The 17,208-nt window shown below is 38.3% G+C and overlaps 3 protein-coding genes across 3 annotated transcripts; all 3 read left to right on the forward strand.

Moving 5' to 3' along the window:
• Positions 1-1,601: 1,601 nt before the first annotated feature.
• On the forward strand, positions 1,602-2,856 carry bcl10 (BCL10 immune signaling adaptor; the record flags this gene model as incomplete). Its single annotated transcript, XM_079243599.1, has 3 exons — positions 1,602-1,719; positions 2,062-2,350; positions 2,447-2,856. The coding sequence occupies exons 1-3, from the start codon at positions 1,669-1,671 to the stop codon at positions 2,854-2,856; spliced, it is 750 nt and encodes a 249-aa protein (XP_079099725.1). The 5' UTR covers positions 1,602-1,668.
• A 2,309-nt stretch (positions 2,857-5,165) lies between these two features.
• mcoln3a (mucolipin TRP cation channel 3a) lies at positions 5,166-9,168 on the forward strand (the record flags this gene model as incomplete). Its single annotated transcript, XM_079243403.1, has 12 exons — positions 5,166-5,387; positions 5,479-5,643; positions 5,739-5,892; positions 6,122-6,203; positions 6,282-6,378; positions 6,523-6,622; positions 6,747-6,859; positions 7,999-8,148; positions 8,284-8,385; positions 8,486-8,608; positions 8,726-8,932; positions 9,028-9,168. The coding sequence occupies 12 exons, from the start codon at positions 5,166-5,168 to the stop codon at positions 9,166-9,168; spliced, it is 1,656 nt and encodes a 551-aa protein (XP_079099529.1).
• Positions 9,169-10,876: 1,708 nt separating this feature from the next.
• On the forward strand, positions 10,877-16,975 carry ssx2ipa (synovial sarcoma, X breakpoint 2 interacting protein a). Its single transcript, XM_079244175.1, has 14 exons — positions 10,877-11,014; positions 11,823-11,960; positions 12,169-12,332; positions 12,417-12,623; positions 13,032-13,142; positions 13,240-13,375; positions 13,474-13,549; positions 13,636-13,816; positions 14,036-14,186; positions 14,705-14,835; positions 14,996-15,169; positions 15,271-15,385; positions 15,650-15,803; positions 16,561-16,975. Exons 2-14 carry the CDS (start codon positions 11,927-11,929, stop codon positions 16,694-16,696), a joined length of 1,770 nt encoding a protein of 589 aa, XP_079100301.1. The 5' UTR covers positions 10,877-11,014; positions 11,823-11,926; the 3' UTR covers positions 16,697-16,975.
• Positions 16,976-17,208: the final 233 nt, after the last annotated feature.

Consider the following 17,208-nt stretch of genomic DNA (forward strand, 5'->3'; position numbering starts at 1 on the left):
CACAGGCATCATCATCACCATACCAGAAGCCATTTACAAGAAGGGACAAAGTAACGTCTGCACCAAGCTGTTATAAGTCTGCTGTGGAAAGTTGGAGCAGCAGCATCAGACACCTAAAGAGACTTAACAAAATGGCGGTTTCTGTGTCGTGCTGGTTATGACTCTTGAGCTGATTGTCCAGAAACAAACGCTGTACCAAAGGCTCAAAATATAAACAATTCTCCACTTCCTCTTAACAGTGTTTTCAGAATGAATCTTTGCCTAGGCCAGTGCGAGACAGAAAAGGTAATGGAAGTCAATCTGGCCAGCAGCCATCATCTTCCCAAACTGCCATACATGCACTGCCTCCTCCATAAAATTATTATTATTGTTTTTAATCTAAAATATATATATAATTTTTTTTTTTAATTAAACAAAAACAATAATAAGACAAAACTGTCATTTCCCTCTGTGATAAAGTTTTTTTTTTTTTTTTAGTCAGTTTGAGACCAACAGATCAATTAAGCATCAGGCATTTAATTTAAGAGATAAAACCAATGATGTTTCGTCATGTGACAGGTAACTTGACAAACTTTACATGAAATGTTCACAGCAGCTTGTTAATTTTTTTTTTATCTGTGGTAAATAGCAAGGTGAGCACAGGAGGAGCTTTAAACACACACACACACACACACACACACACACACACACACACACACACACACACACACACACACACATATATATATATGAACTTTTCTACATAAAAGAAGCTTATATAAAAGGATCCAAGAAGTGCATTTTGTCCTTAAGCTGACCTAAGTGCTGGTAATGACTGAAGCCTCATCAGAAATTGCCTCCAGGGTGGCTGTCAAGAAACAGCTTTGAAGGAAAAGAAACAGGGTGGAAAGTCTGTGGTATGCCAAATGGCACAAGGACTAAAAACCAGTGGCAACAGGTCTTATGTGGAGATGAATCCTCCCCAGGGCCCTGACATTAATGGAATGAAAAACAGCCAACATCCTTAGAAGAGCTCTGAAGATGCCCTTCAAGAGGCGTGGAGAACTATTCCTGAAAGCTCATTCAAGAAATTACAAGAAAGCTTGTGTAAGCAGGTTTAGACTGTTTTCAAGAATAACTTTCCATTTTATTAGAATGATGCAAACACATATGCCACAATAAAGGAGCATACGCAGTGAAATGAGTTGTATAAGGAGGTCCAACAGCGCCTCCCAGTGGCGTGAAAAGGGAGAGCGCCATACCTGAAGCAGAAACTTTGAAAAGCGAAACAACTCCGTCATCAGCACTGAAAAACAAAGAAAATTTATCTTTTTTTTCCTTCTATACATTCCAGATTTTTTTTTAAAATTTCTGTTTAATAATTATACGTAGTTAACGCAGGCTGAAAAGGAGATGTGGATGTGAAAGTGACGACAGATCTGGTTATTTCTCTCTCCTTGTGTCGACGTCGTTACCTCGACGCAATCAGGAAGTCCGGGTATTTTTTCTCCCTCATGACACAAAAGTTGAATGAACGGTGGATACGTCACTTTTTATCAGAAAGTAATAACGTGTCAAGTTATGTAAAGTTAACAGGTCATTAATTGTTGTATTTATCTTCGCTGTTACGAGCTGATAACTTAGTGTAGTCGTGATTGTTGACCCGGAACACCTGGGTTCTTGACGGGGATGGATGCTTCTTATATCACTGAAGATGAAATGGCAGAGATTAAGAAAGACGTGAGTATCTTAATTTAGTCATTTGTTAGCATTAAGATAAATTAGGGTTAAGTTGATAAGATGAGATGTGTGGTAACAGTTTTATTCACTGAATATTTAGTGTTAAAGGCCTATAAACAGAGGAAATACCACACCCTGCTTATACCTACATGAACATCCAGCAGGCTGAACATATTTATTTCCTGTTCTGTAAACACATAGTTTAGTTTTTATCAGAAGTGATACAGGAATAGACAACATGAGTTTTGACAACATATTTTGTACATAAAACACAGGCCAAAACTCTATGGAAAATGTTGACAAGTGACTTTTCTGTCCTGCATGGCTACTGTGGATGTCCAGGTGCTGACCAGACTACGGCACTACCTCTGTTCCAAGATCAGAGCAGATCGCCACCTGGATTATCTGCGTTCTCGCAGGATCCTAACTCGAGATGATGCAGAAGAAATCAGCTGCAGGACCACGCAGGCCAAGAGGACGGCCACACTGCTGGACATCTTGGCAGAGAACCCACGTGGTCTGGATGCTTTGATCGACTCCATCCGGGAGATGCGTTCACAAAACTTTATTATCGCCAAGATCACGGATGAGGTGCAAAAGGCTAAAAATGAGAAGATTGAGTCTCTCAGAGGTTAGTTGGAACCACCACAAAGTATTTGTGTCCAATATCTTCCTGATATTTTCAACTGTCGTTCCTCAATTTCCCCTTTTTTTTTCTGTCACTCAGCAGTCGGAGCTTCTTCTTCTTCATCCGACAGCACCTTTAGTCCTCCGACCACAACCAGTGACCTCCCCACTACATTTTCAAACAACTCCACCCTCCTCTTCCACCCATACGGAGAGCGGAGCCCTTCCACGTCAGATGTGGCAGGCTCACTCAATCTGCCATCTTTACAGAAGTGTGGAAACCTGGCCTCTGTGGCTGGCACCAGCATCGGCATCGCTTCGTCGACATCCTCCAGCCTCCCCAAGCCGGGAGACCCAGGAGCTCCTCCCCTTCCGGACGAGGTAATTGTGGAACCCCCCTCAAACATAGATGCCTCAACGACAGGGTGCACCAGTGGGGGAGGTGACCCAAATTTCCAGCCTCTCCGGTCACATTCCCTCACTCCAACATCACAGAGGAGCATCTTTTAAGTTTGCAAGTATCATTAAGACTTCTCCAATACAGATGTAAGGAACAGACTGACGGAAACACACAGCTCAGTAAATGCTCCTTATGTAGTCTTGGTGATGCCTTTGATTTAGCGGTTAGTAAGAAATGGCTACTTGTAATGAACCACTTATAACGATATCTCTCAATGTTTTCAAGAGGGAATGGGGGGAATTTAGCCAGAAAATGTTTTTACAGATTTTGATACTGGTGCCAGCACGTTAGCCTATTTTAATGTTGATCTAAATATCTTAATCATGATGGTACATAAATATGTTCTCCTTAGATGTTTCAGCGGACATACTAAGCTGTGGTTGGATAAAACACATTTGAGAAAAGAAAATAGTTTCAGTCAGAAATGTGTGTTTGATGCTTCGCAGCATTTAAGGCACTGTCCAAACTGTCTCGTGGTCATCAACCGGATTAGTCACAAACTACAAAAAAGCTGACTCACTCTGTCTGTAATCTTTTATTATTGTTATTATAATTATTATTATTATTGTTTTAACCTTTTACTGCTTTTACAACTAAAGTAGGACTTTTATAGATACTGTTGAGAGGAACATATGGCAGCTACAGTTTTGTTGCTGTGAAAATAAAATTATGTACACTGGAGTGACTACTTTAGCATAATGTGTGTGTTGGGGTGTGTGTGCGTGTGTGTGTGTAGTGAATCTGTAGATCTGAATGGTGTTTTCCAGTATTTCCATTCGCTCACTACAAGTGTTTAATCACAAACGAATGATGGAAAATAAAATTTATGCGCTGAATTTTTTTTAAATCTCTGTTTCCAGTCATTTTCTTCATAATAAAAGTTCTCTGTATAAATTTAGCTTATGAGTGTGTTTTGTTCTGTTTTTTATTGTCATTATTTTGAATATTTGATGATTTGCCATTTTGTCCGGAGGCCTTGAGGAACAAAACACATTTCAGACTAAAATGGATTAATACTAAAATAAAAATATAAAAAAACAGGAAATATAGCAACAAAACAATCTTACTGAACATTAACAGTAGGAAATAAAACATCCATCTATCTACTTTCTTCACCGCTTTGGCCAATCAAGGGTGGCGGCAACCACGGGGCGAGAGGCAGGGTACATCCTGGGCAGGTCACTGTAAGTCAGGAAATAAAGTAGTAAAAGTAAAGAAATAAATGCATTTTTTCTTTGTTATACCATATTTGGGGTTTTGCTGAGTGTTCTGTTTTGAGTGTTTTTCCTTTGAAATGTCTTGTGAAATGTTTTTTTTTTGTTGTTTTATGAGTTACTGAAATGTGTGTTTCATATTTCCTTTTTTTTTTTTTTTGTAGAATGATGTTTTTTATTTATTCCTTGCTTTGGGATGCTTTGAGCTCCATATCTCTGTTTTTTCCACAGGGTTCCCTGAAAGTGTGTTGTATTGTTGGCTTTGGTGTTGTGTAAACTTACAAACCCTATACATGTAATCTCAGTTAATGAGCACTCATTTTTATCTTCAGCACGTTCTCCAAAGGAATATTTGAGAGTTTAGTAATTATCCATTAGTGTACACACTGTGGCAGCCTCTGCAATCCGTACGACCAGCTTCTGAGTGCAGTGTATATCTGGAAGGCTTTTTTTTTTTTTTCAGAGAAACTGGAATAACTAAAGATGACACAGAGGAATGACAGTCACTGTGGTGAAGGTTGCTGCAACTGCACCACCCGGTCTTCATAAACAGCACAGAATCCCTGACTAGTGGATGATAGCTCTGTGGATCACTGGGACAAAACAGCTGTTAGCAGGTAACTCATTAATATTATCTTCATATGTTTGTTGTATTTCATTTAGCTCATGAGTAGCATGTGAAACTATGGCTGAATACATTTAAAGCTATGGTACAGTTAGACCAAGATGAGATTCCTGCTTTTTTCTAAAACTATTTGCTGTCATGAGTTTTAGACAAATACGATGACATTAACAGTTTGATTATATAATTGTTTAATAGTTTAGTGAAGTCTACATTCACCTTCTTATGTGTGCTCAATGTTGTGGCCATTTGTGCTTTGAGAAGTAACAGACATAATAATAATCACACGAAAAGTACATCTGTGGTTTCTGAGAACATAAGTATAGCATGATTAGTATGTATTTTGTAAATTTTGAAATTGAACCAACAGAGTAGACAGTGACAGTAGTGAATGTATGCAGGAGAACCAGTCTGATAAACATCAGTATGACTGGAATGGCTGCATGCTTTTCCTGTTTCATAAAGATTTATGATCAACTGCAAATATTCACCTTTTAACTTTTCTGTTTTGCATTTGAGTTTAATGGAGGAATCTGAGCCACTGTTGGCTGGGAGGTCAGAGGAAAGGAGGCCAAAAAGCCACTGCAGATGGAGCACTAACTCTCCAGGGTCGAAGGAGGTGGAGGATTTCAGACGGAGGCTCAAGTATTTCTTTATGAATCCCTGTGAAAAGTACAGAGCCAGAGGCCAGAAACCATGGAAACTGATGTTGCAAATTTTAAAAATTATTATAATCACAGTCCAGGTAGCTTAAAGCATGCTTTGATTTATGGTGAAATGTGAGTGTGCACTGAATAGCTATTTGTCTCACCATGCTTTTTCTCATTTGTGATCAGTTGGTCTCTTTCGGCCTGAGCAATGAGATGATGGTCACATTTAAAGAGGAAAATCTGATGACGTTTAGACATCTATTCCTCCAAGGATACAAGGATCACTGGCAGGGAAGCTATGCACTTTACACTAAAACAGATGTTTATCACATCTACTATATTATCAACAGGGTACATTAAATTCACTTCACTAACACAGATTGTTCATTGCATTGTGTTTATAATGCAGCTGTATTAAAGCTGTTTTTCATGTGTCTGTCTTTCAGTACACCAATCTCCAAAACCTGACTGTTGGCAATCTTGCTTATGAGAGGGTTGATGGCAAGTACACACCTCTGACCATATGTCAAGTGTTTTACAGAAACAGCAGCATCGATCCAGGAACCGACACCTTCGATATTGATCCACATATTGATCAAGGTACAAAAGCTTAAAGTTATGCTATGAAACTTTTTCTACCACCGCAGGGTGCACCCATGTTTAATATTTCCTGCATGATTTTTATTTTTTCTAAAAGCTGATTCACTGGCAATGAAAAATAATCACAATGCAGACTTCCCCATGTGACATGAAAAGGGGAAGTGGGATTTATGGTTAATTATTCCCCTGTGATGCTATCCAATGAATCTGAAGACCTTCCTCCTCACAGAATGTATGTCCATCTACCCAGCAAAGTCACTGCACAACGGTAGCTTGGCAGCACACAAGAATTTCTCTTTAGATTTCAAAAGGTGGGTAACTAAACCAACAAGATAGGTTTGATGGCAGGTGGTAAGCGTGCTGCTGATTATTTGTGTTTACATGTCAAGGCTGCTGTCAGTGAACGTCTTCCTCACTCTGAAAACCATCAATCTGCAGACTGTGCGGCACCACGAGCTACCAGACTGTTATGATTTCCACATTAAGGTTGGTTCTTGGCAGTATCTGTAAAATACCATGTCCTTTACTGAGTTCTTGGGATGTACCAACTAATAAATTATTTAAAAACTTGTTACAACACATTTTACAAGCCATGTCTCTGACAAAATCCTTTCTTTTGTTTTTACACAGATTGTATTTGATAATCGTGCACACAGCGGGAAGATAAACACATATGTTCAAAGCCATGTTCGCTTTTATGAATGCAGGGACTGGAACATGGAAGGCAGTTGTAAGTTATTACCCAAACTCATGCAGTTGAGGAGGTGCGATTGGTTGCAAAGCTGGCAGAGGGACAGAAGCTTTTTATTTTGCTTTAATTCACAACTGAATGGAAATATGGTTCTGATTTCCAGATGGGAAGATCAATTATCTCTATTTGTCATTTGATTCTGCGGTCATCCTCGCCTGCTTCACCTCTCTCATCCTCTGCATGCGATCTGTCATCAGTGGCGTCCAACTCCAGTTTGTAAGTTACAGCATGATGATTGTCTGACAGGTTGACTGAAAGAGAGTGAAGCTGCAGATGAACAGATGAATGTTTTACATCTCTCCAAACCTTTTGCTCATTTTCTGCTTTTTGCATGTGTGTGGTCATTTAGCGTGTTTATTATTTCTCAGTATCTGTGCATCCTTACAGTCAGTCTGAAATGTATTCATTTTAAAGCTATTTTTTTTAACTGCCTATGCTATCAGGTTACTTTGTGGTTGGATTACTAGTAAATAGCTTGGAGCCATTTTGCATCTGGTTGTCATCCTTTTGCGAAAGTTTCACAAAAAGTTTTTCTGTTTTTCTTTTTCAAAATCTCATTTACCATTCAACACTCACCCATCTCCCTCCTCAGTTTGCATCTCTAGTCATTTTGTGTTTCTGTTATGAAATATCTTGTTGATGTTTTTCTTTGCATTCTGATCATTTGGCATTTTATTCTGGTTAAAATGAGTCTTTGTGGTGGTTCTGCATTATTTCACAAACCTTTTCTATATAAAGATGCATGTCAATGCTGTCTCTTCTACATCTTTTATTTTGAAAAGATTGAAACAAATTTTTAAAAATTATTTTATGTAAGTTTGAATGTTTTTTTGTCATCTTTTTCAAATCACTGAATGTTGTGTTTTTTTTCTGATCGTCTTGGCCTGTTTACAGCTGTTTTGCAGCATTTTGCAGGTTATTTAGATCTATTAGGAGTGTTTAAGTGTCTCTTTAACAAATTGTAGTCTGACTGGTTTTATCTGTAGTTAAATTGAAAATTTCATTTGTTTTATATCTTGTTTCTGGGACCTTTGATTTATTTGTAGATGTTTACCTTTATTTTATTGTTACTTTACTGCTTTTTTCTTTTGTTTGATTTGTGTATTTCAATACCTCTTTGTGGTCTTTTGACTTTCGAAAGAGAATGTAAATCTAACTTTAATGGTCAAGGTTTGCAGAAACACCACTAACTTATTCGGATGGTCATAAACATCATACATACACTTTTTTTTAGGTTTAAAATGGGAGCTTACTAGTTATATTATTGATTAATTTCTCATTGAAGTTATTCAACTCAAAAATGATCAGAAAAGTTGTGTGCTTTGCCTTTAACACTGTTGATTGCCCATATGTAGGAGTTCAACATTTTCTTCCATGCCTACTACAATAAAATTGTAACTTGGTCAGACCGTATGGAGTTTGTGAATGGCTGGTATATCCTGATCATTGTCAGCGACACACTGACCATCGTGGGTTCTGTGCTGAAAATTGGAATACAAACAAAGGTTTGTTTTATCTTCATTATCACCTATTATTCACTGCAAAAATTAATCTGTCTTTTAGGATAAACCTGATCTCATGAAGGAGCTTAAAATCAGGTTCTTGGGGTGGTAGTATACTAATTTTGTTTCTTTCTGCAGTTCCTTAACAACTATGATGTCTGTAGTATATTGCTGGGAACAGCCACAATGCTCGTTTGGATTGGTGTTATCCGCTACCTTGGTTACTTCAAGAAATACAATGTAAGAACATTCATGAAACTCTTTTTGTGTTGTGGATAATGCATTTTCCAAATATCAAATGCATATCCAGAGGAGATTAAAGCAATCTGTCTATTTTCAGATCTTAATCTTAACCCTCAGGGCAGCATTTCCAAATGTAATCCGATTCTGCTGTTGTGCTGTCATGATTTACCTTGGGTATTGTTTCTGTGGCTGGATTGTCCTTGGACCCTACCATGACAAGGTACAAAAATTATAATCCACTATATAATCTAATGATTTTCCTCAAGCACACAGGTGCTCTGTTCTGGCATCACATCAGTCACTGATTTATTGAATCATTATCAAAATATTTTTTCAGTTCCGAACACTTGACAAGGTGACAGAGTGCCTTTTCTGTCTTATAAATGGCGATGACGTGTATGCCACCTTCACAAAGATGAAAGACAAGAGTTTTATTGTGTGGCTTTTCAGCCAACTTTACCTCTACTCCTTCACTTCACTCTTCATCTACATGGTGCTCAGTTTGTTCATCGCTCTCATCACTGACACCTATGAAACCATCAAAGTCAGTGTGAGCCAGCCATACTTACTTCTTGTGGGGAATTATTTTTTCTTAAACAATTATATCTTAATTATGTATTTTACCATGCTCTTTTTCAGCATTGCCAGAAGGACAAGGAGCAAGTGTCTGAGCTTTATGCTTTCATTGCTGAGTGCAGGGACCAGCCTGAGTCTGGAAGATACCAGACCGATGTAGAGCCTTCCGCCTGCTGTGTATCTCCATGTTGCTGCTTTGGATGAAATGAAAAGCAAATACAACCTAATAGAAGTGCCGGTGATTGCCCTGATTCAATTCAAGTCATAGTGTCTAATGATATTTCTATAATAATGATTTTTTTTTTTTTTCTTACTTGACTGGATGACTGGATTTTCTGACATGCAGCCTTGAGTTCTACTTATGTTGCTGGAAACTTGTGCAGTAAATTATTAAACCTGCTTAGTTCAAAAGTATTGCTTAGACAAGTTGAACATGTATTCATTTCCCCCTTACTGTACTGCTTTTAGGGGCACTGTGGTGGAACAATGCTCTTTACTCTTCATGAAAGAAGAGTGATATAGAGTAGTGCAATATAGCTTGTAATTGGCCTAAAAATAATGATATTCTATTTTTAGCATGATCACCTCCTATTGCAAAAATGTTTTATAAGTAGCTATGTTGTTTTTGTTTTTGTTTTTGTTTTTTTGTCACTTTTTTTTTTGTGACTTGTTTTAACTCCTTTTTGTACAATTTCAACAAAAAATTTGACCAGACCTGTAACTATACTTTGATTCTAATGTATAATTGTTTTTCATAGTAAATCATATTATTGTTTAAGTATATTCACTGACAGCTGTGGAAAGATGTGTTGCGTCGTAAAGGATTTAAATGATTTATGCAGTGTAATGTATTTAACCTAATTATTCACTGATGTAAAATGTAATATTCATATTCAGTGTGTTTTTTATGCTTGTAATGTTGTTGTTAAGTCATAAAGCAATTATTACACCAGGTAGTAGTTGTGTTCTAAATTTTAGTTAATTGTGTTGAGTCCGGGAATCTTCTAAAACTATTCTGGTAGTTGCAGTCAAGGACCATAGTTGATGATCTAGATCACACACCCACACCCCCACACACACACACACACACACACACACACACACATATATATATATATATATATATATATATATATATATATATATATATATATATATATATATATATATATATATATATATTATATATATATATCTGTAGTGATCAATGTATCCATCCCCAATGATGGCACCCTCCTTTCACCCTCCAGACCTTGGAGGGTGAAAGCCTCCAAGGTCTGGAGGGTGAAAACAACAGTAGTACCCATAGTGATCTGAGCATTGGGGGCTGTGTCCCCCACACTGGAGAAGGGGCTCCAACAGATACCTGCTGTCCAGAAAAGCTTAGTCCAAGGAACCGCTAAGATACAGTGTAGCACTCTCAAGCTCCCAGGACTCTGATAGAGAACCCTAGCTTGACAGATGAACAGCCACCCACCCTACCCTGGGGAGATGGGAGGGGGAGGTGAGAGGAGTCCACGGGTGACGCCGCCAGGTGACACCAGCGTTTTACCTTATGATCTAGAATCTAGATTCTAGATCATAGACATCATAAATACGCGTGTTTATAGAAACACTTACATAATACTGCCACACGGGGGCGCTGCAGTGCTGTCTCCTGTCTAACTTTTAACAGCGTTTTATCTGCATGGCCGCTTACGTCACTGTACATCCAGTTTACGGCTCGCATACTGGGTGCCTAACAACGCCTCCTCCAATAAGAATACAGTTTGTTTAGAGGGCACCACCGGAGAAAGCTTAAAAAAAAAAAAAAAAAAAAAAACTCTGCCCCAGCAGCGTGAATTAACCTGTTTGAAAATCTGTCTGGTGTTGGTCTCTGCATGGCTGCGTTTACGTGTTGTAGGGGGTAATTATTGCCGCTGGCAAAATGACAGCAGCGCTCGGTGCGACAGTGACAGGTGTTTTTGATGAAGGAGGGACTAGTTGATTTTTTTGCCACCACCTCCGAACTTGGAAACTCGAGTGTAGTTGACCCATTTCACGTCCCACAGTGAGTATGTTTAATCTGTGTGTGGATTTAGCATAGTTCTTCATGGTTAGCATACCAACATCATTATAGGTTAAGCAGGCTGTTTTTCGTCTTTGTAGGTTACATAAATTCACCAGAAATACCGTATGTGTGTTGGTAACACATGTATGAAGTGACGACACCTGATACGGATGTTTTTAGACATTAAAAAAAGATTATTTTGTTCTAAACTTGAGTTAGTAAACAGACTGACTAAATATAGCCGTCATTATCCTGCACTTGAATGCCTCACCGCCTCAGTGTTACTTGTGATAAAGTTGTGTGTTTCTGGTTTGCTTGATAAGAAGTCGCCAGAAAGATGCATTGGCATTACACAGTGCTGCAAAGTCTCACACCCTGCATGTGTTGTTTCATTCCTCAACACAAATGCAAAATTTTCCTTTTGTTCGTCTGCGCAACTTTCAAAACAATCCCTGAATACAAGTTTAGCTGTACAAGTTATGGGAGTGGCTCGTATCTGCTTCAGCCAGTTTCACCACTGCATGTTTTATAATGATGTCTTGAGGGCTCAAAGGTTTAAAACACACTAGCACAGTAAATTTAGTAATTCTGTAATGGTTTCTCTCATTTTTATCTCTGTGAATCCTTTCGCTTGAGTCAGATTATTTTACAGCCCAGCAGTTACAAAGTGAGTGGCAAAAAGGAGAGTGTGCTTCAACCCCAGTCTATTCCCTGCTGGCACACATCTGACAGTTAATCCTGTGTGGGTGTAGCATCAGCCCAGATTATCCATTGCTGGTCTATCCCACTGTTTGATGCTCTGTTGCAGGGCTGTGTTCCAGTGAGATATTCTGATCCACTGCCTGGCTGCTAATCCACTTCCCTGGTGGTAATTTATGACATCACATCCCTTTGCCCAGTGGTTTCAGCGATATGGGAGATCGGTGGACAACAGAGTCATCTATGGGTAATTTTTCTCTAATGGGGTTGCATGTGCTTGACAATTTCAAAAATAGAAAGCCTATCAGGCATTCCTTTTTTGGGATCTGCTTGAGGTGGCCCACATTTTTGTCCTCATTTTGAGCAGCGACCTAGTTTGAGTATACCTGAAGAAAGAACAATAGATCCAGTGTACCAACATTTACTATATTTTTCCTTTTTTTTTCTTCTTTCAGAAAACTATGAGATCTCCAGCATATCACATTTGACGATGTCTCCCTCAAGACAAAACAATCTTGTATTGTCGTACTCTTTTCCCTTGTCCAAAAACTCTTACAATGTCATAAGTGCCTTTTGCACTGATAGTAATATTCCTCAGTGCATTTCATACATTAACCAGGTATGGTCTTAATTCTCTTCATCTTCTTTGGATGTGATGTCATTAAACCCCATCACAATGACACAAGTCCTCATTCTTTTACAGGAGCTTTCCTCACTGGGCCTCTCCACATGTATTGAAGCAGATTCACCAGGGGGAGCCAGCCTGAAAGTAGTGCCAATTCTGAATGCCATGTATGAGTTGCTTCAGATTCACAGACGGAGTATGCACCATTTAGAGGAGCTGGAGAAGGAACAGCTAAAGAAATCCAGCACTTTGGAGCATATGCAGATGAGCAATTCCAGACTCAAGGCATGTATCACTTTACCATCTTGGATGGATAAATACTTTTTTCATCCCCATAGGAGAAATTCATAACTAATTATTTTAAAGATGAATAAAATTTGCTTGCTCTGCTTTCCAGGTGCTCTTAAGTGCTCAGGTTCTATTCACTTCCAGCTCAAGTGAAAAGAGGTCAAATAATAATAATTAAAAAAAAGAAGCCTCATGAATAAATTGTTTGTTCAGTTTCAAAACAAAGATTTAAATGTAAAACTGATGTGCATATAGGGCTTATTGTTGATATCCTTGTACATTCAGTTTGTTTAGTTTAATCCTGAAAATAGCCAGCTAATTGCAGGATGAAGCACAGGCTACTAAGAAATCCACTTCTGCAGCTTCAATCTTGAACTGATCCCTTTGTTGTTAATTTCCTTTCAGGACCAGTTGGAGCTGTCCATAAGAGAGAAGTCGGGTCTACATGAGACAGAGAGGCAGCTGCAACTGAAAATCAAGACTTTGCAGAGCTGCTTAAAAACTGAAAAAGACGAGGTGGAGATTTTCCTTTATACTCTAAGCAGAAGTCATTTTGTTTACAAATTTTTATTTGATGAAGCAAAAACATGACAAACTTGTAATTGGTTAACAGGTCCAGAAGCTCCAGAGTATCATTGCCAGCCGTGCCTCTCAATACGGTCATGATGCCAAAAGAAAAGAGAGGGAGTCTGCAAAGCTGAAGGAACGCCTCAGTCAACTACTAGTTGACAGAAAAGATAAAAGAATAGGTAAAGCTGCTATTCTCTGACAAGAGTTTATATGTGTTGGTGTAAACTTTTTAAACAATAAAAAGTTTTTAATTGTTCATAATATTTTTCATAAATAGCTATTGATGTACTGAACTGCTTGGGACGGTCCGATGGCAAAAGGAGCCACTGGAGGACTGCAAAAGCAACAGCCAGGTATCATGAAGCCACTTTGTCACTTGTTCAGTAAATAATTGGTATTTTTTAATCAGAAATGTGTATTCGTTCACCGCTGTGTGCAGCCATGAGGGAGAGATGTACAAATCTTTGCTCAGTGACTACGAGGCTAGTCAGAGGGCCTTGATGTTGGAGAATGCTGAGCTCAAGAAAGTCCTCCAGCAGATGAAGAAGGAGATGATGCATATTCTGAGTCCACGCCAGCCATCATCCAGAGGAGCAACTGCTGATGATAGTCAGGAGCAGGTATTTGACTCATGCAAAAACACAGTTTAGATTTAGATGAAAATTCACCGTTTCTCTACTAATCCCAGTTAAATCCCATGGAGCCTTGTCATGTACATCTCTAGTCACACCTGCCTAATCAGTGCCATGTCCAAACATTTGACCATCCTTTTTTGTTCAGCTTAAGTTACGTTACATCTGTATGTTTACAAGTAAAAGTTGTTTCTATGTTTTTTGCAGCAGGGTGATTCAGATGGAGAGGAGAAGACTGGGGAAACTAGCAGGGAAAGTCTGGACCAATCCTGTGAGCATGCCAAGGAACAGCTTGCCAACAGCATTCGGCAGCAATGGAGGAAACTGAGGAGCCACGTGGAGAAATTGGACAACCAAGGTGCATACATTCCCGATACATATCCTACTTAGACCTTTCTTTTTGGTATCCGTTTTATTTTTTGGTAAAATGAGCATATTGATGTTTTCGGGGACAGACTGGATTGAGCATAACATACATGTTCCCAGTGGGCAGATGCGTTTCTGGGCCTACACAGGTTAATTATTGATCTGACTGGTCTATAAAATCTGCTTGCTGTGTACAAAGTTATGAGGACATTAATGAAGTTGTTTATTTTCACGTTAGTTTGTCTCATTACAATTTCTAAATTAATTGTCAGTGTTCCTACCAAGAAACTAGTTGGTTAACTGAATGTGTTCACAGGTTAAAACAGCAGATCTTAAATTTTGTTATTTTGTCTTCCCGACACAAATAGTCCTGTGAGAAAATAATTTTCTTTTTTTTCTTTTTTAACCATCATTCATCCACATTGACAGTGAATCAGCATCTATTTCTATTACCATTTGCAGTATGCCTGGAAAGAAATGGGAATCATGGAGTGTTTTTTGTCTGCTTAGCTTCTCAAGTGCAGAATCAGTCCAACAAAGATGTTATCCCACTGGAAACTCATGAGGATGAAATGGACAGGATGCGGAGTGAAGTCCAGCAGTGCAAAGAGTTCATTCATGCACAGCAACTTCTTCTCCAAGTAAGCTTAGCTAAGTTTATACTGGGCTCCTCTTTGTGTGTTCAGATTGAGATGAATAAGCACTTTAGAGAAATTAACCTTGTCTGTTAAGGATTCCTGAAAATGATTTCTAGATATAAATTAATAATTAGCTGTAAAAGATGGATTTTTGCTCTTTCAGCAACAGCTAAACACATCATTTGATGATGAGACAGCAGCTCTTCTTAACGACTGCTACACACTGGAGGAAAAGGAGCGCCTCAAAGAGGAGTGGAGGCTCTTCGAGGAGCAGAAGAAAAATTTCGAGAGGGAGAGAAAGAACTTCACAGAAGCTGCTATTCGCCTGGGGCGAGAGGTACTCTGTTCTTTACATGTGACAGTGCAGTCTATTAAAATTTGTAGAATGAGTGCTGTCATTGCATTTGGGTCAGTATTTTTTATTTTTGTTTTGTACAGAAAATGGCCTTTGAGGAAGATCGTGCTGCTTGGCTCAAGAACCAATTTTTGAACATGACTCCCTTTACAGACCATAGATGTTCCTCATCAGATGGTCAAAGTGCCTTATCCATTAGTAAGTCACGGTTTATGAAGGAAAATCATATCACAGCAACAGATGCAACTTTTTCCTCTTAGAAATAGTTGACAATGTTCCTAACTGGTTTAATCAACGTTAGTTTTCTTTTTGTTGCTGCTTTCAAACAGTAAGATAAGTAAAATATACCTAGAGTTTGAATTTAAAGGTCCTGTAATGGGTCTTCACAAACGGGAGAATTAAAAACCCCAGATATATTATATAAATCTACAGCTGAATTATTATTTATATCCTACATTACAGGAAGTGAGCCAGAGATAAGGATGTCTTCAGCAAAAGTTCGACTGGCCAAATCATCAACATACACTACATTCTCCACTCCTAAACCTTCACAAAGTGCTGTTATACCATCTACATCTGAACTTTACAGGACACTCCGACTGATACCAGACAGCAGGTAATACTATCTGTAGATCCTTTTTCACTGCTGGAGTTAAATTTATAAATTTTATATGCGGTTTTTCCTAGGAATGCCACGAAGCAGTTAAAGCTGGGGTAGTAATGTTGGGGAGTGAGCAAGATTTGAAAGTGGCACCCTGTATTGGCTCCTCCCCCTCCAATCAATAATCTGTTTGACACACCACTGAGACGCCCAATCCAGGGCTTTTTTATTTGCAGCTTTTTCCACCTACAACTTTCTTTCTCGGCTGTTTAGCTGGAGGAGGCAAATAAACCAAGCTGGGTGTGGGAAATCCCTCGTGCATTTTCTGAGCTATGCTTGACTTCTGAGTTTTTTCTTCACTACTTTATATTTTCATCCTAACACACTATTTATATGCAGGGTGTCGCTATCAGGTTTATGTTGAGGGAGGGGGAGGAGGGGAGCCGGGAGAAGAAACTTATGAAATATAGGAAATGAACAACTTCAATTTGGCCCAAACGTTTTGATTGGTCAGTTTTTACAGATTTATAGTAAAATGATAAGTCAACTATATTTATTTATTATGATTACAAAATGTATAGACTACTATCAGAACGAGAAACCACTTCACCCAGAGTAAAAAAAAAAAAAAAAAAAAAAATTGTTTCGGAGCAAGATTACCAACTATAGCTTTAAGTATAAATACACAAATAATGTACCGTATACAGTGGCTGTAATTTATTGTGTGTTGCATCAATCATTTGTTGATTGAATGTTTTTCCCTTTTCTCCAGACATCCAAGTCGAGGGCGCTGGCAGGAAACTAGCAAAATCGAAAATGGAGATATTCGGACCAAGTCAAAAAACAGATGTTGCGCTGGTGACTTGAGTATTTTTTCATTGGATGAAGATCAGAACAGTCTAACTTAACCTCTTTTACCTTTTTTTTTTTTTTTTTTGTCATTAGAGGGTTTCATGCATCACCATAAACATTTGATAGATGTTTTCACCATAGAAATATGCAGACATGCACTGAAGTTGATCAAACAGGAAAGCACTTTAATAGGTCTGCCATTCTTCATGTATTTTATTTCTTTCATTCCCCTGTTTTTTCACCAAATGGTGCGGACATGACAATTCATGTTTTTAAACTGGATTCATTGCTGTGATTTTAAGTTTGAAGGAATTATTCTTTTTTTTTTTTTTTTTAGGCCGATTAAGATTAAAATGACTTTGTTTACTATCTAGAAACGTAGATGAAATTATTGTATTTAAATCACATATTGATGATAGATTATTTGCTCTGCAGAGGTGACGACACAATAAAGCTTTTTTTAAGAAATAAAAATACTTTCTTGTTTGATTTGGCGCCCCCTGGTGTCCAATAAAATTGTAGTTCAATAAAGTGAACAACCGGAATCCGGATGTGTTATTTGCTTTGT

The sequence above is a fragment of the Telmatherina bonti genome, assembly GCF_933228915.1.
Source record: "Telmatherina bonti genome assembly, chromosome: 7".
Lineage (NCBI taxonomy): Eukaryota > Metazoa > Chordata > Actinopteri > Atheriniformes > Telmatherinidae > Telmatherina > Telmatherina bonti.